General features: G+C 37.6%; 1 protein-coding gene across 10 annotated transcripts in view; it reads left to right on the forward strand.

The window, feature by feature from the left end:
- Nucleotides 1–26797, forward strand: part of LTBP1 (latent transforming growth factor beta binding protein 1) — a 401756-nt gene that overhangs the window by 344906 nt on the left and 30053 nt on the right. For 5 of the 10 annotated variants that reach the window (XM_012788393.3, XM_012788395.3, XM_012788396.3 and 2 more), the window contains 4 exons: nt 5280–5405; nt 8870–9013; nt 25389–25559; nt 26237–26323. In XM_012788393.3, coding sequence (XP_012643847.1) covers nt 5280–5405; nt 8870–9013; nt 25389–25559; nt 26237–26323 — 528 coding nt within the window. The remainder of the gene's footprint in view (nt 1–5279; nt 5406–8869; nt 9014–25388; nt 25560–26236; nt 26324–26797) is intronic. The other 5 variants (XM_012788394.3, XM_012788397.3, XM_012788399.3 and 2 more) reach the window with 2 other exon arrangements.

Genomic DNA, 26797 nt, shown 5'->3' on the forward strand with positions numbered 1-26797 from the left:
AATGTTCTGATGACAGGAAGGCCATTTCTTCCCAACTGTGCAGTTGTTGTGGAGATTTTTCTGTGAATGATCCGTTACCAGAAATGACACTCCCATTCCCACCATCCGCCTCTCTGGAGTGTCCTGGCAGCAGGAGGAAGGCTAGCTTGTGGGCTTAGTGAGCTGCTTCCCCTAAGAGGTGGTAGGTCTTGCTGAGAATAAGGAAGAAGGAAATCAACAAAAAAAAAAGGTAAGAGATGTTAAGAAACTGAAGAAAAGAAGCACTTTTTTCTTAATTCAAAACAAAAACCCAAAGAATAAAAAAAAGTTATTTGTGTCTGTTTTATTGGTAAAATGAAATGTTTGAGAAAAGAAAAATAAATCATTTTACTAACAAGATGGACACAAATACTTCTTTTTCACTATGTACATAGAGTTTTCTGAATATATGCAGATACACATAGACTTTTCAGTAAATAATACAGGACACCCAATGGAACCATCGAGATTTGTTATGAATTTCATGGTTGAGGTCTTTGAACACATTTTAAATTTCTTGGGCAGTTAACAAGGTTTATCTGACCCCAGCTCCTTTTGGAAAATCATGCCTTCTTCTCATACATGCTCCTTATTTCATAGTTCACTTTACCTAAAATGAGAGGCTGACACCAATTATTTAAGAATTGCAGGTGCATGTGTTAGAATTCTGCTCCTATGTGTACAGTCCCTGAAAAGAATAGTAGATTTTGAAAAACTTTTGGTTCGTTGAGAAAAATGTATTAAGTAAAAAGCATGTGGATGAGGAAAATTGATCTACCAAATAGATCAATAGTTAAGACTCTTAAAAGTATGGGCTTATCAGTCAGTGACGACATTGCCACATTTAAAATGAGCCACTGGCAGTTCCAATCACCCAGAACTGTGTACTCTTTCTCTTTATGACATTTAGGTAATTTGTTATTGGGGAGTTCATATCAGTGATCCACTATCCTTGGTCTATATAATTTCCTTGATTTTATTTCCACTGAAACATCAATATTTATATCTAGCTTGTTCAGTAAAATATAAATAGCAAACACTTGTATAATAAATCAGTAATTCTTACAATAGCATACCTAATTTATCTGGGTTGACAATTGAAAGATCACTAGACAGCCACTCCTGTGATTACTAATCTGTTGGAGAGTATTGCTAATGATATCATACATGGCTCTTACAGATCCCTATGCAGAATTGCTTTGGTAAATATTTGGATGATTCAAAATGGAGTTTCATCTTTAAAATTCAACTTCAGCAAAAGAGGATGGCTTTTACTTGTCCATTTAGTCTTGATGGGGCTTTTATTCTAATGTAATACATTTCTTAACATTTTGCTTTATTTTTATAGAGTTACTCTTAATTGTAGCAATTCTTATCATATAGACAAGACTAAGAATGGAAAAATATCGCAGAGAGCTCACATCATCAAAGAAAATTTTAATGAAATAATGTTTTTTTTGTACAGGTCATTAGAGAAGTGAAACAAATGTCCTTTTATTAAGCCATTACCTCACCTCGTTGTTGAAAACACGAAACTGCTGAGAGTTACATTATATCATTTTTATAAAATATTAGTTGTTGAAGAGCTAGTCTCTAACAGCATTCCATGTTATTTTTTCCTATTCATTCAAATCCAAAATATTGCTCATCTAAACTTTCTCGGTTAATCACTGTTACAGTAAGTCTGAGACTGCAAGACGCCCAGTAATTCATAACTGGCTTGGGGCTTGTTCACCTTCGGGTCAATTATTCAGTTCCTGTGCTGGTGAACTGTAACGAGAAATCATCATATGCTCTAATTGCGTAGAATTAATAAAAAATAAAGCAAGAGATTTTACTTTAGGAATCTAGACTGAAAAGCCACCAGATTTCTGGTACTTTCCTTCCCTTCCTCCTCCCATTTGCTAGTCCCCCTCCCATTTTAGTAGGGAAAGAAGTTGCTGGTGAGGTTAAGTTGAAGGTTTTCCACCCTGAGAAGTAGCCCTGATAAGTGCAGCAGGGGCACAGAATGTTCTGGGAGCAGAGAGAGGGGGACCTTCAGATCTGCCCTTGCAGTGGCTAAGGAAGGTGCCACAGAGGACGTGTCCCGTGGCCTCTGGGCTAACTCCTAAAGGGCAAGAGGGAGTTTCTGAGCGAAGCCAAGGGGTGGCGCTGGGGAAGGGGGAGATTCCATTGGAGGAAGGAGTGTGCAGCAAGTCCACAAGAAATTAAAGACTATAGGTTTTCAAAGAAGTCTAGTACGCAGATTGGGCTGTAGTGCCAGTTGGGAAGGAGGTTGTCTGAGAACTGTGGCCAAACATGTAGGCAGGAGCCAGGTGATGAAGGGTGTTCTCCGCTCTACTAAGGAAGGTGGCGGTTATCCGCTAGCCAAGAAGGGACTCTGAACATTCTGAACTAGGGGACAGCACTGGAGGGTTTGCATTTTTGGAAAAAAACATGCTGGCAAGTGTTAGGTGGACAATGGATTAGAGGGAAGGAGGTGAGACTGGAGACAGGTAAAACCATTAGGAGTAAGAGGCATATCAGGAAAAGGTTTCTGGCTTGGGTAAGGGGTTACATTCACTGATAAAATGTGTATAGGAGCAATAATAAGTTCATTTATTATCAACATGTCTAATAGGTCCAATAGGTATTCAATAAATGGTTCTGAAAAACAGAGGTCAGTCCTTAAGACTGGGAGATCATCAGTATTAAGTGGTAGCTAAAACATTTCTGAGTTTCTTTCCAGCCCTTAATCCCTTTGCTTCAATGAATAACATAATCTTATTGACAGATGCCCATTTCAGGAAATCTAAAATTAGCAGTGGCCTGTGTTAAGTGATTTGGTGACATGAGGCAGTTCCTCCTCACAGTTATAATCAGTAAATAAATTATAATCCCAGCCTCGTGCTGACAAATTGAGTATCTGTCAGAACAGATTTATTGAGTGTCGTCTTTATGTTAGGTGCTGCAAGGGAGATTCAGATTTTGTAGATGTGAAATAATTTCATAGATTTTTAGTTTAAGGTAGGGAGGTAATCGAGGCAAAAAGGAAGGATGGAAGTAGAAGAATTTCTCACTAAGGTCAGGAAATGGGGTTTAGTAGGAAGACAGTGAATTCAGCTTTAGGCTTGATAAGTTTGAGATTATGGCAGAAGATCTAATGGAAATGATTAAGAATAAGAAATGTACTTGGGAGAAGGATCCTGGCTGGAAAGGAGGATTTGGGATTTATCCCAAGAAGCGTGGTAGTTGAAGTTGGGAGAGGCTGGGAAAGGTGGAGAGGGGAGGGCTGAGTTTCCATAGATCCCAGAGAGGGCCAAAGCTTGACAGACACCCACCTTCAGGCTGTGAGGGTGAGGGCAAGCCAGAGTGGCTAGAGGTAGAACAGGAAGAAAATTCTGTCACAGAGCACGGGAAGAGAGAGAGCAAGGAGTGGGTGTTCACCAGACTTACAGGGTAAGGGTGACAGACCAGAAGATGATCTTCAGATTTGATGATGAGGTCATTGGTGCCTTTTCTCAGTAGGGTAAAGAGTTAGGAAGTGAGATTGTAGGTCATTAAGAAGGAGGAAGAAGATGAATAGTGTTAATAGTAGTAATAATAATTGACATGCAGTGTATTGGATGCATTACATGCCAGGAAGTCTTCTGAGCACTTTGTATGTATTATTTTGCTTAATTCTCACAGTAATTGTAGGGACTTAGCAATATTAAGAATATTATTATTCATTGTTATTATTTTCCTATTACAGATAAGCTGTATTAGGAAATAAAGGCAATGATGCAGATGATTCTTTTGAGACATTTTGCAGGGGTAGGAGTGGGAAAGCACAGTAAATGACAGCATGATCAAGTGAAAGCTTTTTCAAGCTATTTTAACATTTTTGAGGGCAGAGAGGGGAGGAGCCAGGGGAGGAAAAATTGAAGATGCTGGAGGAGGAGGAGCAGGTGGGACTAGGGGGTCAAGAGATGGGTTGGGATGGGATAAGGAGCCCAACCTTGAAAGGAAAAGGGACGTGATTTTCTTTGAGTTAAAAAAATTAAGAAAACTTTGAAGTAGGCAATTAAAAAGTGAGACAGTCTTTTAACTTATGCTTAATAACATCAGCATTGGAGAATTAGGAAGGGACGTGAAACAGCTGCTGGAGAAATCATTGAACGTATCTTCTTTTTCTCCTAGAAAATTTCTTCGATTCAGGTTTAAAAAGTTTTAAAAAATGCTCAATTTTATTAATATGAACTCCATCCAAATTAAATTCTGTCAAGTGAAATTTAACTTTTAATTTTCTTTATCATTTGCTATCTGATTTCATTATTTGAACATAAAATTAAAATCTTCTTTATATATATATAAATATATAGATATATTTATATGGATGCTGTAATTACATTTTCTTAATTGGTTTTCTAAAAACTTGTATTTTGGGGACAACTGTTAAGTCCAGAGGCAGAAAGAACAGAGAGCCTGGCAGCTGGTAGGGTGCAGAGTGTCTGTAAACAAGGATAATGGGAAGAAAAGAATGGCAATGAAAATTAGTAACTATAGGATAAAGAAGAAGAATTCTACCTAAAAGTCCATTGTAACTTTACAACTGAGGCATCATTTTTATGTCAGCATTTTTTAGTAATGGGTAAAAAGGCAAACGGTCACTGTCATCAAGTTTGCAGAGAACTAAATGAATTCCCAAGTCGGCTCATCAGTTGAAGTAGCTTGGACATTTAGGACCTTTAAGGATTATAACTTGTGTTGACACAAAATCTTTTCTTGTCATTAACTGGGACTGGCTGGCTACCCCACTGAATTCATAACATTCTCTCTTGGACTTCGTGAGAATGCCGTGTAAACTTGATCAAGGTTATCTACGGGGTTGAGGAAACCATTGCTTCTTTCTGCCCACGACTGTGCAGATGCAACTGTTATTAGCATTTACTGCAACCAAACAGGTGGCAGTATTTTCACATATTTCCCCTGTTAGAATATAACACTCCTTGGAAATAGTTGAAAACATCTAGAAAAGACTGGCTGTATTAACTGCAATGTCCTTTTAGTTTGAAAACATTTCCTGAGGAAAAGTAAATGTTTTTCTCCTAGAAACCAACACTTTGCCTATTAAACCATTTTCATCAAAACATTTTATTCACATGTAAAATGTTTTTAAGTTCTCGCTGTGTAAACATGATCATCTCATACTAATCAGATGTGTTGAGTGCTTCTGTTTATCCATTAATATCTGGCGTTTGTCATTGGTTTGTGTCTGATGTTCCATGTCTTTTTTTCAGATATTGATGAATGTGTAAACAACACTGTTTGTGACAGTCACGGGTTTTGTGACAATACAGCTGGCTCCTTCCGCTGCCTCTGTTATCAGGGCTTTCAAGCCCCACAGGATGGGCAAGGGTGTGTGGGTGAGTTTTTAGATTTTTTTCCCAACATGTTTCAATAAAAGAAAGCAAAGTTATCCACAACAGGAGCTTTTAAACAGGTAATTTGGGCAGAATTTCATGATAATTTGATTTTAGCTCACAATTTGAGGATGTGTGAAAAATATCCTATGGCTTCTGAAAGGGGACATTAAGAAATATAGAAGTATGACTTTAAATTTAAATGAATGTTTGAAAGAACATCTGTTTAAACTCTTAGCTGAGTGTGCAGAACTCTGGAGTCCCTCCTGCACAGGAAGTAGAGTCTGGTGTGTGGTATAGCTTGTCTGTCTTCAAAATGCACCTTCTTAGGCAGTGCATTTAAGGAAAGTGTTGGCAAGAGCTTCAGTTTCCAGGAATGACGCCCATAAAACGATGCTTTGGATTGTGCAACTATATTTCTTCAGTCTGTTCTGTCTGGGATTGACGGGGCTGGAAGGAATCTTGAATTATCATCAGATGTCCTAGAATATGGTCAAACGCATGCTCATATGGAAGGTGACATTTTGTATTTCATTCTCTGATCAGCTTTGGTTTCTTCAAATCAAATTCATTATGAAGCACATTTGCAATGAGAGCAATTAAATAGCAAAGAGAAGAAAGGCTAGCAAATTCAAAACTTCACAAGATAAGGTTTTTTCTTTATTCTTCTTCATTAGAGAAAAATAGCCATGTTCACTACATGACAGATGGCACTTGAGGAGGAGTCGATAACTTTTTTGTTTGAGAATTTGCAATTAAAACAGTTTGTTTACCGTCCAGATTATACTGGGAAAACAAAATCTATTCAGAGGTTTAATGATAATATCACTTGAAAAGTAATTGCTTTTACAGAATTAATTGTGAAATTCAGTTAATTCCCAGTAACAAATTTTTTTTTACAAAGCAGTGATGTTGTTTTGAGCCTAAGTATCGGCTAGTCAAAAACATAATTATTGAAGAAGTATTCACAAAAAGACATAGCTCTTTAATAATACGGCTACGAGTATCCTAATCTCTAGTTTCCTTCCCACCAAAATACAAGTGATAAAAACAGTCTGACACTCACAAAATATTTTAACTGTTTTGACTAAATGGATCGTGTGACTTGGCCCCTACTTATCTTCTCAGCCTCACCACTTCCTCACCTTTTAGACTCCAGCTACATCACACCGTCCAGCTACATCACACCACTTGTGGTCGCTCATGTCATTGTGCAGTTATCTGGCTGTCTTTTGCTCCTTCTGCTGGGAATGTGCTCCTGACCTCTCCTTCCTGAGCCTGGATTCTTGCCACTCATTCTTGAAGACTGAGGTTAGGTGTCATCCCCTTCCAGACACCATCCCTGCTCCTTATGTCACTCTCTATCTGAGCTGTGACCCCCCTGCTTGCAGAATGCTTTCAGCAAGTTCTATAATGATACTTACAATGTTTGGGGGAATATTTAATCATGTGTATATCGCCTGCAGCCGCCTTTTCCAGGCCTATAACCTCCATGTGTTTGAAGACTGTCTCTCTCCTCCCTGGGTGGCACATGATGTTTGGCCTCTTGTAGGTGCTCAGCAAATTTTGTTTAATTATTAACTGTTTGAGTATCAGATGTTGAACCATTGACTCTGTATAACTCCTGAGCCCCCTGCTTAATGTTGATTTCCAACCAGCCAGATGAGTGTGCCAAGCCTGTGTTGACATTTCGGTTTGGCACACAAAACACCACTTTCAGAGAAGGAATATTTGTTATCATTTTGGTGAACTCAACTCATTTTATTTGTCTTTTTATTCATTCTTTTGAAAATATTTAATGAGCACCTATTTTGTGCCTTTCACCACACTGGGTATTGTGTAGAACCTCAGAGATGAGTTGTTCCCCACCCCACACCGTAATCATTCCCCTAACTCACCCCTGCACTTTAGGTCCACTGTGCCATGCTTTCACAGGACTTTGTACTTTCCTTTCCTAGCACTCACTGCAGCCTGTAAGATTATCTTTTAATTTCCCTGACTTGACTGTAAACTCCATGAAGGCAGGAGTTAGGCCTGCCTGATTCATCATTGTTTCCTCAGTGTATGGGCCATATGGGCCTAGCCCGTAGAAGTAAGCTAGAAAATATTTCTTGATTGAATGAATGCAGTAGAGTGGGAGTGATTTTAATGGCCATATAAATAATACAAGTTGGAAAGTAGAAGGTTTCTACCTAAACCTTTTTAGGTAGACGTTTACCTAAAGTTGATAAATGTGAACTGGCAAGTTTTAAGTTTTTGGGGTCTAAATTATGACTATTTAGGTTGATTAAATATTCCAACTATGCTTTCCTTTATGTTACAGTATCTTTACACAAGTGAAACCCAGCTCTCATTGGGTTTATGTCTGTTTATATACAAAGTGAAATGGAAAACTGAGGTTATTATCCAAATAAGTCAAGTATATAATCTTTTTGTCCAATTAACTGGGTATAGCAGGTGAAAATAGGATTTTTTTTTTCTGGAATGATTTGGATAATTGCTCAAATTTTTAACTTCGTATAAACCATCTCAGAGTGTGCTCGTGAAAGAGCTGATGTTTGCACATGTTTAATGCATAAAACACATTAACATTTCAGGTTTCAAGTCAGGTACTTTGCTGAACTGGGTACTTGCTAATAACATTTCTCTTAGGAGGAAAGAAGGTAAAAAGTACTATTGGGCAAGGTCAAACATAAAATTAGCCTTTCTTTGGTTTGTGTACTTACATAATGTTGAATGAAAAATACTCATCAGTGAGATCCCCTGACTGTTTTAATTATGTATATTTAAGTACAGAAGAAAAATAGTTAGCAAAATAGTAATTATACTGTAGAACATCAACAGAATTTGAAAAGGCATAGTGAAATGAATAATTAGTTATTGGACTACTTTGTTTCACATGGATGATTAACATAGCCCGATAAATGATTTATAGTGGTTTTTCCTTCATTTCTAAAAGGGCTATGCAACCTGGATTCTATTGTTAATTTGGACATTTTGGCTGCTAGAGAACTGTATTTTCAGATATTTAAGGAGATGCTTTAAAATTTTTAAATGAACTTAATTCCATAGTTGCTGAAGTGCCAGTATCTTCATTTTCCTTGAATTGAGAACTGTGAGTAGAGTGTTGGATCATTTAGGATTTTGTTATGTGGAAAAGTTGGGAAAGACAAGACTAGACGGTCAACCAGTACTTACTGTGCTTGCAATACAATTACAGGGTGTTCCTTAAAACTGGAAGTGGAATTTAGAACCTTTGCCTTGTGTTTTCATGGTCCCTTCATACAGACCAAATCATCCACCATTACCTTTAGGAGCCCCTTCCTTAAAAGAGCAGAAGGGGTTTGATTGCTCCCCGGGGACCACCTGGCTTCCAGCAGACACTCTGAGCCCTGGCACAGCTGGTAAAATAAAGAGCTGTCTTGATGGAGCCACACCTCTCACTGGATCTGTGCTCCCTTTTCCAGATGTGAACGAATGTGAGCTGCTCAGTGGGGTGTGTGGTGAAGCCTTCTGTGAGAATGTGGAAGGGTCCTTCCTGTGCGTTTGCACGGACGAAAACCAGGAGTACAGCCCCATGACCGGGCAGTGCCGCTCCCGGGCCTCTGGAGGTAAGTCCCAGTGACACTGTGCAAGGGACAGAGGGCTCCCTGCAGGGACCTGACCTACACAGGTTTGGGCGAAACACTCTGGGAGGGAGGCAAGAAGTAGCCAATTGTCCTGGCACAATACTGTCTCTGGAAGCTTCCATGCCCTTCCATGCCTGCCCTGTCAGTGGAATTAGGATATGGGTGATGACTGTGGGCTAGATGGCTTCTGACATGCTTTCCAATCCAGAGACGCCTCGAGGAGGATAAAGGATCCAAAGTGATGAGAACATTTGCTGAGGATTGCTTAAAACTTAGAGAGCTATCAACTCAGGATTTAATATGGCAGAGTCTCATTAAGTTGCATAATCCTCCTTTCTTGGCCCTTGGAGAGATGTATTTTGACACTTCTCTAAATTAAAAGCAACATATAGGCCTCTCAGGATCTACAAAGACTTCCACTTGGAATTCTTAAGGTGTTTTTCCAGAATTTGGCCTAGAGACTGGCTATGTTTGCATTTGTTTAAAATTTGATTTAGGCTGTGTCATCACCGCATGAATTGAAATAGAGAGCTGACTGTTTTCCAGATAAATTAATCAACTTCCAGATCACCCTTTTAGCTTGTGCCATGTAGTTCTAGCTTGGTTGTATTTTAGGGAAAGCAAAAGCCCAAATGATCTGCTGAGAGCCAAGTAAAATGAAACATAGACCTTTTTTTTTTCTTTCTCAGTCAATTTTATCCATGCTTTTATAACAGCTTTCACTGCTCCTCTAAAAGGTACACTTATTCTGTGTAAAATAGCTATCTTTGCAAGTAATAGGGAATAAAATATAAAAATATTTTCATCTATATTTTTTCTCAATTATTAAATATAGAAAGGCAAAGGGTGCAGAATTAAATGAACAGGCAATAATTCAAAAACTTTGGAAAGGGAAGGAGACAGGTTATCACTGATGGGAGGGTGGCTGTTCATTCAGGCGGCCACCACTGTGATACATATGCCATAAAGAAGGGACTTGTCATCTTAGCAAAAAACAAACAAACAACCTGACTGGCCAATAACAGAATTGGTTAAGTAACTATATTTTTCTCATTTTTTCTTGGTTCCAGAGGGTAGCAGCTGACCCATAGTGTTATTTGGAATGAATTAATTCACGTATCATAGTATTGGATAGTCATTAAATGGTCTATATGAAGATTAGGTAGTCATGATAAAGATAAATGTACATGACACGATGTTAACTGAAAACAACCCCAGTGTATTCCAATGATCACGCTCTGTAGAGGGAAGGAAGGTGAAAATGCATTACAAGATAATTGTTGGACTTAATGGACATTTTAGTTTTTTCCTTTATTTTCCAAACTTTCTGTAATACTTTAGTTGGGAAGACCAGGTCTATTAACCACTTTCTAGTTGGCTAAGTTTGGGCATGTAAACATCTGTGAGTGTTTGTTTCTCACCTGTAAAAAGGAGAGAAAAGTTTTATTTACCTCAGAGTTTTATAAACTTTAAATGAAATCATATTAATATGTGTAAAAGTCATTTATTAAAGGCAAAACACAACATGAAATATTAAAATAGTATCCCAAACACATAAGAGATATGCATTTCTTATCCTTTTGTGATCTCTTCTGAAGTGGTAGATCTTTTAACTACAAATATTTTTGCTAGAATGTTTTAGCATGAGAAAAAAAAATAGTTCATCCAGTTTACATTAGCTTCAATTAGGGTATGTGTCTGGAACCCTAAAATGTGCTCATTCCTTTTTTTTGTTTGTTTGTTTGTTTGTTTGTTTGTTTTTTTAGGGATTACTAATCCCTTAATGGAATCATGAGACATCTGAACCATTTTTTCTTAATTTTTTATTTTTAAATTTTATGGGTACATAATAGTTATATATATTTATAGGGTATATGTCGTATCTTGGATACAGGTATACAATGTATGTTAATCAAATCAGGACAATTGAGGTATCCATCACCTCAAGCATTTATCATTTATTTATGTTAGGAACATTCCAATTCTATTGTTTTAGTTATTTTAAAGTATATCCTAAGTTGTTGATTAGTGTCACTTCATTGTCGTATCAAATATTGTTCCTTCTATTTATAACTATCTAACTATATTTTTGCACCCATTAACCATCACCACCATATCTCCCTCCCCCTGCTACCTTTCCCAGCCTTTGGTGACCATCATTCTACACTCCATCTCCATGAGATCAACTCTAATATTTAGTTCCCACATATGAGTAAGAACATGTGAGATTTGTCTTTCTGTGCTTGGCTTATTTCACTTAACGTAATGTCCTCCAGTTACAGCCATGTTGTTGCAAATGGCAGGATTTTCTTCCTTTTTATAGCTATATTGTGTGTGTGTGTGTGTGTGTGTGTGTGTGTGTACACACAACAATTTCTTTGTCCATTCATCTGTTTTACACACTTAGGTTGATTCCAAATTTTGTCTATTGTGAATAGTGCAGCAATAAACAAGGGAGTGCAGATATCTTTTTGATATACTGATTTCATTTCTTTGGCTATATACCGAGCAGTGGGATTGCTGAGTCATCTGGTAGTTATATTTTTAGTATTTTGAGGAACCCCCATACTGTTCTACATAGTGGTTGCACTAATTTACATTTCCACCAAGAGTGTATGAGGGTTCCCCTTTCTCCACACCCTCGTCAGCATTCATTATTGCCTGTCTTTTTCATAAAAGCCATTTAACTGGGGTGAGATGATATCTCATTGTAGTTTTGATTTTCATTTCTCTGATGATTAATGATGTTGAGCATATTTTCATATACTTGTTGGCCATTTGTATGTCTTTTGAGAAACCTCTCATTAGGTCTTTTGCCCATTGTTTAATCTGATTATTTGATCTTTTCCTGTTGTGTTCTTAGAGGTCCTTATATATTCTGGTTATTAATTCCTCATCAAATGAGTAGTTTGCAGATATTTTCTCCCATTCTGTGGGATTTCGCCTCGCTTTATTGATTGTTACCTTTGCTATACAGAAGCTTTTTAACTTGATGTGATCCTATTTGTTTAATTTTGCTTCATTTGCCTGTGCTTTTGGGGTGTTATACAAAAAATACTTGCCCAGACCACTGTCCTGAAGTGTTTCCTCAGTGTTTTCTTTTAGTAGTTTCATAGTTTCAGGTCTTAGATTTAAGTCTTAATCCATTTTGACTTGAATTTTGTATATAGCAAGAGGTAAGGGTCTAGTTTCATTCTTCTGCATATGGTTATCTAGTTTTCCCAGCACAGTTTATTGAAGAGACTGTCCTTTCCCCACTATATGTTCTTGGCACCCTTGTCAAAGATAAGTTCACTACAGATGTGTTGATTTATTTCTTGTTTCTCTATTCTGTTCCATTGGTGTGTGCCTCTGTTTTTATGCCTGTACTATTTTGTCTTGGTTACTGTAGCTCTGTGGTATAATTTGAAGTCAGGTGATGTGATTCCACCAGTTTTGTTTTTTGTTGTTGTTGTTGTTGTTGTTTTCCTTAGAATGGCTTTGGCTATTCTGGGTGTTTTGTGGTTTCATATAAATTTTAGGATTATTTTTTCTATTTGTATGAAGAATGTCATTGGCATTTTTATGGAGATTGCATTGAATCTGTAGATTGTTTTGGGTAGTATGGATATTTTAATAATATTGATTCTTCCAATCCATGAGCATGGAATATCTTTCCATTTTTTATGTCCTCTTTACTTTCTTTCATCAGTGTTTTATTGTTTTCATTGTAGAAATCTTTCACTACTTTGAGTTTATTCCTAGGTATTTTACTTTATTTGTAGCTATTGTAAATGGAATTACTTTTTGGTTTCTTTTTCAGATAATTTGCTATTGGCATATAGAAATGCTAGTGATTTTATATGTTGATTTTGCATTCTGCAACTTTACTGAATTTGTTTATCAGTTCTAATAGTTTTCAGGTGGAGTCTTTTTATTATTATTATTATTATTTTTAGTTACACTTTTCCCAAAATATGCCGGGAAGCCAATGTTTTTTAACATTTAAAAAAAATTTGTTTCTCTTTTCCTTTTTCTTTTTTCCCAGAGGCCCTAATGCTGACTGGGTGGAGTCTTTAGGTTTCTCTAGATATAAGATCATACTGTCTGCAAACAAGGATGATTTTACTTCTTCCTTTCCAGTTTTGATATTCTTTATTTCTTTCTCTTGTCTGATTGTTCTAGCCAGAACTGCCAGTACTATGCTGAATAACAGTGGTGAAAGTGGGCATCCTTGTCCTGTTCCAGATCTTAAGGAAAGGCTTTCAGTTTTCCCCATTCAGTATGATACTAGCTGTGGGTCTGTCATTTATGGCTTTTATCATGTTTAAGATAAGTCCCTTCATACCCAGTTTTTTGAGAGATTTTTATCACAAAGGGATGTTGAATTTTATCGAATGCTTTTTCAGCATCAATTGAAATGATCATATGGGCCAGGCGCGGTGGCTCACGCCTGTAATCCTAGCACTCTAGGAGGCCGAGTGGGGCAGATTGCTCGAGGTCAGGAGTTCGAAACCAGCCTGAGCAAGAGTGAGACCCCTTCTCTACTATAAATAGAAAGAAATTAATTGGCCAACTAATATATATAGAAAAAATTAGCCAGGCATGCTGGCACATGTCTGTCGTCCCAGCTACTCGGGAGGCTGAGGCAGAAGGATCGCTTGAACCCATAAGTTTGAGGTTGCTGTGAGCTCGGCTGATGCCATGGCACTCACTCTAGCCTGGGCAACAAAGTGAGACTCTGTCTCAAAAAAAAAGAAAAAAAAAAAAAGAAATGATCATATGGTTTTTGTCCTTTGTTCTGTTGATATGTATTACATTGATTGACTTGTGTATGTTGAACCATCCTTTCATCCCTGGGACGAATCCCACTTGATCATGATGAATAATCTTTTTCACATGTTATTAAATTCTCTTTGCTAGTATTTTGTTGAGGATTTTTGCACCTGTGTTCATCAGAGATACTGGTCTATGGTTTTCTTTTTTGTTGTGTCTTTGTCTGGTTTTGGTATCAGGGCGATACAAGCCTTGTAGAATGAGTTTGGGAGTATTCCTTCCTCCTTGATATTTTGGAATAGTTTAAGTAGGATCAGTATTAGTTCATCTTTGAATGCTTGGTACACTTCAGCAGTGAAGCCATTGGGTCCTAGGCCTGAACCATTTTTGCTGAACTCGACTAGCTCACTATAAACTGTGCTACCCTGCTGCTTAAGACTTGACAGCAATTCTTCTTGTAAACCTTGCTCCTCATCTCCTGTTTTGTACATTTTTCTATAATCATGTCCGTAACACCTGACTTGCCTTTTTCCTCCCTTAGCTTCTTTGCTCTCTTATCAAGCTTTCTCTTTTTCTAGAATGTTCTGTGAGTCAGATTTCACTAAGTTCCCTTCTTCAGCTTTTCAAAGAACATAATTTTGAATACTCAGCTTTCACAAAGCTTATCTGTCAATGGATACATAGTTTCTCCTTCCTCTTAACATTGTATTTAATCTTTAAATTTCTGTACTTTTGCATATTTTCCCCATAGTTCTCCCCATGCTTTTTTAACTGGGATTCAAACTGGCTTCTGCAAAATACTATATGTATACAATTTTTTTTAATTGGTCCATGTCAGTATGATCTGACTCAACCAATAACTAGTTGAGCTTATTAATTAATTTGTATAGTTTCTAGCAACTTTGACTTTTTATAGTGCCTCAGGTCAGGACAAACATTAACTGATTATATGGAGTCTTAAACCTTTTTTACATTAGTCTCTATTTTAAGCAGTTCTCTAACAGTATCTGGAGGGACCGAGTTTAGCTATAAACTGCAGCAGAAGCCTTCTATCTGACTTTATCAGAACCAATAATTGATCAATTATTTGAGAAAAGTGATTAAAACTAGAAATGATAAAAAGATAATATATCTTCTAAATGTTTAATTCAAACCACATAAATGTACATTCATTCACCAATCTTCAAAGAAAGGCTAAGATCGTTCTTTGAGTAGAGGTCTACTTTTGGCATTTGCATGGTTTATCTTGCATAGGCCCTGTCTATTATGTGTTATCTACAATGCCTACTCTAAAGGGAGTAAGAATTTAAAGGCCTTTGCAGTGCCAATGGTTGCAAAATCCCTCTAGATTTGTAGTTTTTATAAATTTTTTATAGTTATTTTATCCACACTTAATTTGATAGTATTCTTTTTACTGAATCAACTTTAGTCTTTCTAAAGCTTTAACTTGCTCTAGAAACAGTTCTTCTATTCACATTCATATTTTATTGATTTCATGCTATTTAATTATGTAAGTACAATAACCAATACACTGGCAAAGAGTGTTTGAGATAAACATAGCTGAGTCTTGGTTTTCATACTGCTCACCCTGTATGAACAGAAGTCTGTAGACCTACACAAGAATAGCTGACTGGCTGTGAACATTCAACCTGCCATGGGTGACAGCCAGGATGTTTTTCAGAGGGCCCAGGGAACATGAGTTAACCCAACAAGTTGGTTCAATGTAGGCCAATGAAAAGAGTTTGTACCCTATTGCAGTCAAAGAATCTGCTGTTACACACAACATAACATTTTGTACCAAATTTATGTAAACATTTTTAACTAGGATTCAAATTAATTCCATTATATACATATTAATAATATACTAACAGCTCAGATGTCATCCTTCCTGAAAAGTACCTAGCAAAGGAAAGATACATTTTCAGTATGGGCCATAAGATTTTTATTTAGCTATAAAATTTCCCTAGGACAATCTACATTCCAACAGTGAACACTAGCATATTAATCTGATATGGTATCATACTTAGGACTGAATGGGGGCTTTGAGGTGGAATGTCAGGAAGGCAGATCTCAGATCAGTATTCAGAAGGGTTTCCAATAACTAACTAGAGTTTGTCAGCAAATAGTTGTTTCATGGAATAGTGGGGTGTTTCCCCTGCAGGTATCTAAGAACAGGTGGGACACCCACTGGCAGAAGGACACCCCCTTCTGGTGGGATGTTGCCCAGAGGGCCTTTAAGGGACTTTGAGACTCTAATGTCCTAGAATTTTTATTTCTAAACTTTCTTGGCTCTCCCATAATTTCTTTTAGGTCTGCTTTAATGTTTTTCACTGCCTGGGCCTTTGGCCACTAATTTACATTGCTGTTCATTTTCTAAAAGCATCTGAAACAGAAGTGACTTAAAAAATGTCCATACCAGGCCACTCATCACATTTAAGAGGGTATGGATATGAAATATAGTCTGATGCTTTTATTTCCTTAGTGCCTGTGATAATTGCTCAATAAAAACTTTAAGTCTTTGGGCACCATAAAGGAAGCAGTAAATATTTAGTCTTGGCAACTGCAGCCTTCTAACCTTGCCTACAAAATGCTGTTCTCCTTAATTGGTGTACACGGGAGATTCTGTAGTAGGAACTGAATTTTATTCTTAAAACAGAAGATATAACGAAAATAACACAATGAAAAAGATATATAATATAATCAATGCAGGTGTTCCCCACTTTAAGAAAAGCAAATAGACAATCAGAAATTAAAAAGCATATATTGGAGTAATTATTTATGTTATACAATAATTGTTCAATTTACACAACAATTTATTATAGGGTCTCTTTAAATATGAGCTTTTCTCTAATACATTTGAGAGTTTATCCTCACATCATAAGCTAGATCCTAGACTCTTACATTTAGAACCTACCGTAATGATTTTCCAGCTAAAGTCACCAAGGCCCAGAGAGAAGTTTTAAATGTCATTCTTAGGGTCATACAGCTAAAATACATGGCAGAATTGGTACAGGAACCCGACTCAGCGATCTTCCTACTTTACCATTTCTACTTCTCAGGGCTGAGGACCCTAAGACAAATTCTTCTAAAAATTGACTTCCTTGTTACTTTTTTTTTCATTATTAGAACAATACACAGTGGCAAATACAAAAATATATCAAAAATAAAATTCTCTGCAGTGTCACCATCCAGGGATTATCTCTGTCACCATGTTGACCTCCAGACTCTTTGACGGAACATTCAGTCTCCTTGTGCCTCGACAGCCCTCTCCCTTTTGATCCTCAGTGCCCTGAAATCAGACCCTCTGAATCCTCGTCTAAAGGAAGCTACTTTCTCTTGGGACATGAGTGAGCTTCAGTATGCTAAACCACTAGTCTCATCCCGGACCCTGTCTTCTGAAACGTTTGGCAGTGGTTTGTCATCTCCTTTTCCTTTTCCCTGTGATTGATTTCAAGGCATCACTCTTCTCTGTGTCTTCCCACCTCTTGGACTGGTCTTATTCCTTTTTATTCTCAGTCTCCTCTTCTCTTACCCACCCCTTAAATGCGTGCTTAGACCTCTTCTTACTGTATGCTTTTCTCCTGGGGTATTTTATCTACTTTTGAGTCAACTCAACTGTTACTTATATGGTGTTGCCTGCTAAGTAAATATCTTTTGCCCCTACCTCTGTCCTGAATGCTGCACTCCTATTTCCTGGACCTTTCTCCCAGGGTGTCTTATAAGCACCTCTAGCTGACAATTATCCAAAACCAAATTAATTACCATTCTCTCTCCTTCATTTACTCATTAATTGCCAGGCATCAATACTGGAAATCCTAAAGGCATACTTTTATTTTTCTCCCCATCCATCCAAGCAGTCCATCGAAGCCATCATGATATCCTGCCAATTCTACTACCTCCAGAATGTCCTTCACATCTCTCCCTGCTCCTGGTACTGCTGCCCCAGGCCAGTGCTTTAGCATCACTTACCTGGACCACTGCAGTAGCCTCCTGACTTCTCTCCCTGCCGCTCCCATCAATCCCTGCTCCATACTGCTGCCAGCATTAGTGTTTTCAAAATATAGAACTGGTTTTAAATCCTTCTTCAATCTTTCAGTTGCTTACCAAATGCCTTACAGCATAAAGCCCGAATCTCATTAGCAGGATGACAAACCCCCGATACTCTATAATGTAACCTGCTTTTTTAGTTTCATCCCGCACCTCCTCCTACCTACACTCAAGCCCACTCCCTGCTCACAGCCCCCCAGATAGTCACACTTTCCCAAGACTGTGCCTTTGTCCCTGCTAACTCTTCTGCCTGGTGCACTCTCCCTCGTAAACCTTTTTCTTGAAACCTTCCTCAATCCTTTTTAAAAGTCTGCTCAACTGTTACCAGGTTGTCAAGCTTTTTGAAAATCCCCAAGGTGGGATTACCAGATTCTGCCTCTCTGCTCTCATCATACTTTATTCATTGTGTCTGATTCCTCTTTGTGCCCCATCACCCAGCTCTCTGTCCAGCACAGCGCCTGATGGACGGTTGACACTCAGTAACCATCGAATAAAATCCCTTCTCCACATGTCAAGGGTGTATCCTTCCAAACCCCACCCATCCCACTCCCAGCTAGTTCTGTAGAATAAAAATAATTTTCCATTTTATCAAAGATACAGTGGGAGCATACTTAAGTGAGGAAATGTCTATTCACACTTGTGTGTAGGGAGCAGTTCTTCAGATTGCTTTGGTTAAATTACAAGAGGAGCAAAAAAAAAAAAACATTCCCTGCTGCCAGGGGACGTACGCATTGAACAACTCATTCCAGTGGTTCTGACAACTGGACTCAGCATTCCTGTTCCCTTCCTAGCGAGGTACACTACAGGTTTTGTGTATGTACATATTTCTTAAAGGCAGGAAACCACATATAATGTCAGTCAACTGCTATATTTGGCAGAGTCATTTTTAAAAAAAATGTGTTTAGTTAACCTGTACAATAAATTAACATTGAAAAGTTTTTAAAAAAATTGTTTCTGATTTAAAAAAAAAAAAGACTTTTTGGTCAGAAAAAAAAATTAAAGAAAGTGAGACCACAGTATATAGAATGTAAACATTATAAAATGCCATAAAATTCCTGAGGTCTCATTGTGCATTCGTACACATAGATCTGTAACATAGATGTAGGTGAGGCTCAGGAAAATATGCTCATTTGTTTAAAAAAACAAAAAGAAGCTTGGGTCAAGTTTCTTCCCACACCCAAAGATGATAGAGGGAAGCATTTACTAATTAGCAAATTTAGCTTTTATTTTTATACTATTTTCTGTTTGCTATAGATACGACCTAAAATAACATCTGAGTTTTTGATAAAGATATGTCAATGTTTTAATGAACTGACATATCAGTCAAAGTGACAGATTCAAACTATATATATATATACACACACACATATACATAAAGCCATTTTGTCTTCTTAGTATTACAATATACACGCACACTGTTTCATTAGAAATGCATTTTGGGTCCTGAAATTTGCTATAAATTAGGCCTGAAGTGGAATGGTTTGTACATTTCCTTTTAAACGTTTCCAGACACTTTGCGTGTCACTTCAGATTGGCTTCATTCACGCAGTCATCTTCGCAGGCCCCCGGGGTGCCTGTGTGGCAGTGCTGTTACAGGCAGTGGTATTGCCACACCTGCTTTTTCCTCCATCACCATGTGTGCTTCCTCTTCCCACTCAGTCCCACACACTCGTCTCCCCGTTTTTCTTTCTCCACGGTACAGTTGTCCCTCAGTATCCGAGGGGACTTGGTTCCAGGACCCCCTCGGATACCAGAATCTACGGACGCCCAAGCCCCTGACATAACGTGGCATAGTATTTGCACAGCCTGCACACTTCCTCCTGGGTCCTTTAAATCATCTCTAGATGACATATCTAATACAATGTAAATGCTATATAAAGAGTTATACTGTATTGCTGTTTTATTTATATTATTATATTTTTAAATTATTGTTTTTTCAAATATTTTCAGTCAGTGGTTGGTTAAATCCACAGAGGCAGAACCCACAGATATGGAGGGTCAAGTGTGCTTTATTTCCCATTAAGGAGTCCCTTTTTTCACCCATTTTTGCCTGTTTTTCTTCCTCCTACTTTTTCACTTTTTAGTAATATCGCCAACTTTCTCTTCTCCTCACCCTCTCCCCAGTCTATTCCTGTCCCAGCCTCACTTCCCATTCTCTTCTGACACCTCCCCTGGATGTCAGCTCCACCAGGCAGCCTTCCCGGATAGCCTGGTCCATTGTCCCTGCGTAGCGCAGCTTAGGCGCGTGCGTGTTCTAGCAGTGAAGCCTCTGGCCCAGCCCATGGCCAGTTTGTTGGCCTGACCCCCTACCTGACCTCTTTAAGAACAGGAACTGTGCAGACACACACTTCTTTTAAAACATTTCTTTTGAAATATTTTTACTCTCGTGCTTTGCTTTCTTAAACTTCACTTTGACGACTTTCTCACCTTTTACCATCTGAAGTTATTACCTTTCTATGGTCTTCCTTTTTATTTAGATCCCTTCATATCCAATCCATTCCTATTGCCAGTGCTTGTTTTCTGAAACTCAACAATGGCTTTCTGCTGAATTTCACTTTAAAAGCCAAACAAAACACATTTCTCATTTTCTAAGTTCTTAAGTGAGAAAGCTAGAAAAAGAAATGTATATGAAGTTACAAGTTCCCTTTTACTCCTTGAAATATTACACTAGAATTGGTTTTCTAGTAAAAGCATGAGGATAGTATAAAACATTAGTGCCTATAGCAATTTTTGAGATAGAAAGGAATAAAGTGTTTTGGGTAATGCTACTGGAAGTAATCTATTGAACATTATCACATGCACAGAGTTTTAAAATTGATCTCTTTTAGGACTACAGGCAGCTGTTTCATTGGGGGCCACTCTTTACTCACACCTATTTGGGTGTTGTTCTTGGTCATTGTCATAATCCTGAGTATTCTAAAAGGTATGGAGGGGGTTAGCTCATAAACACCTTCAGAACACATTGCAAATGGAAAAGGAAAGCAAAGACAAAGTCTCATTTAGAAAACTCTTGTCTACTTTAACCAAAATAATGTCCTGGATTTTCGTACCCCAACATCATTTCCTACAACTGGACATATTTGGGGAAAGACTGAAGAATCCTATAAGTAAACAGCCCCACACCTTCTTTAGTCTGATGAACTAAGGAAGAAGGAGCTCCCAGAAAGGGCTCTGCATAGGTGGTGTTTACAGCTCCAACCCACACCTTCCTGTTCAGCGTAGGGGAGGCAATCACACTATGTGTGGCCTTGCAACTGAATTCCACACCAGCAAGGATTATCTCCTGCCTCTCTGCATTTGTCTCAAAGAGAAAAAGGAAATACAAAGAAAAAAGGCAAAGCAAAACAAACTCATGCTAATTAAACTCCTAAGAACCTGAGCCCCAAAGAAGGGTTTTGGGGAAAGTAGTAGACCTGCAGGACACTTGGAACCAATATCAGCAAATTCCAGAAAATTCCAACAAGCTGGAATTTTCTCTTCTAGGAAGTGAGGATGATCAATTTACTTGCATCATCATCTTCTTCGCTTTGTTGTTATTGTTGTTATTTGTTTGTTTGTTTGTAGACAGAGTTTCTCTCTGTCACCCAGGGTAAACTGCAGTGGCGTCATCCTAGCTTACTGTAACTTCAAACTCCTGGGCTCAAGCAATCCTCCTGCCTCAGCCTCCTGAGTAGCCACCACTACAGGCATGCTCCACTGTACCGGCTAATTTTTCATGGAGACAGGTTCTTATTCTTGCCTGGGCTGGTCTCAAATTCCTAAGCTCAAGCAATCGTCCCGCCTCAGCCTCCCAGAGTGCTAGGATTATAAGTGTGAGCCACCATGCCTGGCTTATTTACTTGCATCTTCTATCTCATGTAGTTACTCTGTAGATCACTGTAAAAATCCCTTGAAAAAAAAACACCAAATAGGACTGCAAACTAGTTCAGCCTCTGTGGAAAGCAATATGGAGATACCTTAAAGTGATACAATGGATCTACCATTTGATCCAGCAATCCCACTACTGGGCATCTACCCAAAAGAACAAAAGACACTCTTTTTAAAAAGACACCTGCACTCGAACGTTTATAGCAGCACAGTTGACAATTGCAAAGATGTGGAAACAACCCAAGTGCCCATCAATACAGGAGAGGATTAATAAAATGTGGTATATGTATACCATGGAGCACTATTCACTATAAGAAACAATGGTGATATAGCACCTCTTGTATTTTCCTGGATAAAGCTGGAACCCATTCTACTAAGTGAAGTATCCCAAGAATGGAAAAACAAGCACCACATGTACTCACCAGCAAATTGGTATTAACGGATCAACACCTAAGTGGACATATAGGAATAACATTTATCGGTGATCGGGCAAATGGAAGGGGGGTGGAGGGGATGGGTATATACATACATAATGAGTGCGATGCGCACCAACTGGGGGATGGACACACTTGAAGCTCTGAGTCCAGGCATAGGGGAAGGGAGGAAAAGGCAACACATGGAACGTAAACATTCATACCCGTATAATATGCTGAAATAAAAATATATATATATTAGATAAAATTTTTAAAAACCAAAAAAAAAAAAGATGAAAAACCACTTATAAACTGTCCCAAAATTCACTTTCTTGTTGTTGTCAGCCATATCTCTAGAAGTACACAATTGATGTTTTTACACAGATTTTAAGCCAACCTCTTAATACAAATTGAAAAATCAAATCTGAAAATTCCAAAGGAGAAGTAATATATTTCTTAGAAGTCTGTGGCATGAGGTGTGTAGCGTGGCTAATCTTATTCATAGCATCTTTAAGAAAAAAAAAATTTGTTCTTTGTAATGCCTGACAATTTTTATAACCATTGATTTGACCTTTTAAAAGTCTTTTTCCATATAGAAACCCTCCACCCCTGGCAGCACACAGAGTTTCTTTAAAGAAATTACATGAAATATATTTACTGATCAGAGTCTTACCCCAATGGAAAAATGCTTAAGAAAGTTAATTACTTAAAGGCTAGGAAGATAGGGAAATTGTAGTTTTCCCCAGAATGACCTTTGTGGACCAGTTTTTTAAAAAAGAATTTGCATTTCTTTCCAAACGCAGATGAGGGCCTGACTAACCCTCAGTTTCAGCTGTGTAAACATTGAATTTTCAAACGTCTTGGGGAAAAAAAATGAGAGTAAAACTCGTAACAACCAATGCAAAGCCTGGATAATTACAATTATATTATTGATTGTTTCCCTTATAAAATCTGTGAGTTTTCTTCCTAAAAAAAGGCAAAAAAACAAAATTTTTTTAATCTTATATTTTAGTTTCTATGATGTGAGTATAACAAACATTGTAGAAAACAAAACAGTGTTTACTATAAATGTGTATATTTGTATATGTATGTATATAATACGTAAAATTTTATAGATAAGTATTAGTATTTATATTTAAATTTGAAATTTAAATTATATAGATAAAATTTTTGACATGCTTTGACTCAGAAGTCTACAGTTTGTGATTACCTGTGAACATAGCAGTCTTCAGAGGCCTAATTGCATAGTATTCCATTTTGTAATAAACACCATGACGTGCTTATAACTTTGTACACGAGGAAGACATTTTCAAATTCTTTTAGCACAAACTGTAAAGTAAATCGGATTTGCAGAACTCTGTGTTGCTTTTTTGATTTGTATTTCTAACTGCCTTCATTAATAGGTAGCTGCATTTTTAGGCCCATTGAATAAAACCATTGAGCAGAATTGGTAACAGTAATATTCTGGCAATTTAGTCACAATGTTGGGGGACAGTTTCTAAAATTTTCCATAGGGTTCCTGATTGATTTAATGATAATTTAAAATATGTACCCATAGTTTTCCCAAATAATTCCACATCTAAGAGCCTGGAGCCCCTTCTGATGAAAATCCCTTCTGTTAGAGTACGTAAAGTGCGTCTCTGTCCCGTGCACATTCGAAGCAAGCTAGCCCAGATGAGGGAGGTGGCAAGTTTCACCCAATTTCACACACAAGGAAATAATTTAAAACCGCTTCATAAACTGCTACATAGAAATCAGCATTTCAGTTTTTTCCTGGACACTTGTTCTAGGTTTGAATTTGTCATCAGCTATTAACGCTAACTTAAGAGTCCAAGTTGAAATCTGTCAAAGACAAAATAATCTGAGAATTGGCCAGAATCAAGGATGTGAGGGATCATTTATATTGTCACTGATACTCTGTGTTCTGAGAGTGGTATATACTTCAAAGGTTTATTTGCTGCTTTGCTTGTTTTTAATGCCTTGAGGGGAAAGGGCAGTGGCTTTTCTGATAGAATTTTATGAGCTTATATTTTAAAAACACCTTTACTATTTAATATATTAATCAAGTTTCCCATAGTCACCTAGGCTCTGCCAGAATACATGATAGAAAGCTATTGTAAAAATAACTCATTAACTTTCCCAAATAATATCATTATCTACTGACTTCAAAAGAGATAAGTAGATGCTGACATATAATAAATCTTATCCTCACTAGGAAATGTTTTCCTTTTGATCCTACAGTTTCTTTGGGCCTAAGAATCTAGAAACAGAGTTCTAATGAAAATATTGCATTAGAATTAATCTGAGTAATTGCGATGACAATAGTGAACTGCATATTTGATATAGCGTAAAATAAAAACTATTAATAAATTCTAACTGGATCATAGGCAGTCATTTGAAATCTATAGCATGTGGTAGGAAAGGGTTGTGACTACTAAGGCTAGTGATAAGATATTGATCATTTTTTAAAAGCATAAACTTGTTCAAAGACTTCAAATCTGCTAGAATTCAATAATTGTTATTATCTGAAAGTGGGTGAATTTTATTCTCATATCACCTTGTTTGTGTTTTATCCCACAGAGGGTTCAACTAAGTCTGTAGAATGTGTTTTTCTCTAGGATGCCCTTGAGCTGGGACTAGAACCCAGACTTGAAATTCTACCCTGAGGCTTTGCTGGCACTCATTATTTCATTCAAAGTCATATATTTGCAACACTTTAAGTAGTTAGATTTTCAGTGACGAAGGGTTATTTTATAGGCTCCAGGTTCCTGCAGGATTTTCTTAGTTATCTTCTGCTGTGTACTGTTCAGAAGAGATTGGAAGCATGGTTGATTCAAATAACCACCTAAGGGTTAAATATTATGTGTGGCCCCAGGCCCCTAGTCAAGTGTTAGGGAAAATTTTTATTGATTTAAGTAGGTGTTACAGCTCAGTTAAGAATGGCCCTATGTTTGGCAAGAAAAGCAGATATGGAAACTCTACTCACAGCCAAATTTACAAGAATAAAATAATTGGTTAACGTAAAAGGAAATGGTTTTGACAGATTTACACTCTTGGGGTATGTTAGAACTCCACCAAAATTCAGGATCCAAGTGCATTTTTATCTAGAAATGGAAGATTCTGACACTGAAAGTGGAAAGTAGTTTTCCGTAAAGGAAATGCCATTGACCCATTCGGTCACTCCGTCTCCTGTTGTTTTCTGCGTGTTGTGTTGTAGTGGCTGTGATGTGTCCCATCCACACTCTTCTCACTTTCTCCGCTCTGTTTAAATTTAGATGTAGATCAACCCAGAGAAGAAAAGAAAGAATGCTACTATAATCTGAACGACGCCAGTCTCTGCGACAACGTGCTGGCCCCCAATGTCACCAAACAAGAATGCTGCTGTACCTCAGGCGCCGGGTGGGGGGACAACTGCGAGATCTTCCCCTGCCCAGTCTTGGGAACCGGTAAGCATCAGCTAAGTGGTGTAGTCACACTGGTGTTTGCTCAGGTGGTGTCCGTGGGCCTTGAGATGATGGCATTCACTGCCATCCTAGACTTGAGGTGAAATTCACCTTATGAGTTTCATTCAGGGCTAGAGCTGTCACCTTCAGCCCACCTCAGTAGGAATCCTTAAACTTCTGTCTATCCAGGGGGGGTACTGTTCCCATCAGGTTCTATATAATATTTTGGCAGAAATATAATTCAGTTTTATTCCACTTTAAAATAAATTCATTTTTTTGCTAACAATGACATAGCATCATTCATAACTAGAGCTCGTAAATGTAGGCTAAGATTTTGCTTAATGGGCTCTTACAAAACCTTTAAAACATTAGACACCATAGTAGTGGAGAAATAATAGTCATAACATCAAGTGAAAACGGGGGTAAATAAAATATGGGTGAATTAGAAGGGTTTTTAAAAAAATATTATAAGTGGACGTATGAAGTCATTAGATTTATTTGCATTTAATCCATAAATTTTTTTGAGCTTATACTGAATTAATTTGCCAAAATTGCCTTAAATTTACTGAGTCTGAGAAAGCAAAATTGAATTTAAAACATGTATTCATGGAAAGATGTTGATTCTTTTTTTTCTTTTTTCAACTTGTTTTTTTTCTTGATTTTGTCTCTTCTAAAATCAGCTGAGTTCACTGAAATGTGTCCTAGAGGGAAAGGTTTTGTCCCTGCTGGAGAAGCTTCTGATGAAACTGGTGACGACAACTACAAAGGTAAGAATCAAATGGAAATGGATTTGCAGCACCTGCACCTGTCAGACATTCAAGTAAAAGCAGGCTTGGGTTACACAGAATTAGAGTTCAGTTGAGGCCTGGAAACTGACTACAAAGTACTAAATCTTCCATTGGAATAAGGTCTCTGTGTACTCTGGGAGTCAGAACACTTGAGGCTGTGTGACACTGGGAGGTCACTTAACCTTCTGAGCTTCCATTTCTTCACCACTGAGACAGGAATAATAGCTCAAAGGTTATAATGAGGATTAAATGAGATAGTATGTATGATAGTACTTAACACAGAATTCTGTACTTAGTAGATGCTTGCTAAATTTATTTTATTCTAAAGATATTATAGAAATAGTATATGGTCACATAAATTGTAACCATATAAATTTAACTAATAATCATGTTTGTCTTTATGGTCATCAACAAACCTAAGATTCTTGCTTTTTTAAAGAACTTATCCTACTA

Source organism: Microcebus murinus, chromosome 3, assembly GCF_040939455.1.
Source record: "Microcebus murinus isolate Inina chromosome 3, M.murinus_Inina_mat1.0, whole genome shotgun sequence".
In the NCBI taxonomy this organism is placed as follows: Eukaryota; Metazoa; Chordata; class Mammalia; order Primates; family Cheirogaleidae; genus Microcebus; species Microcebus murinus.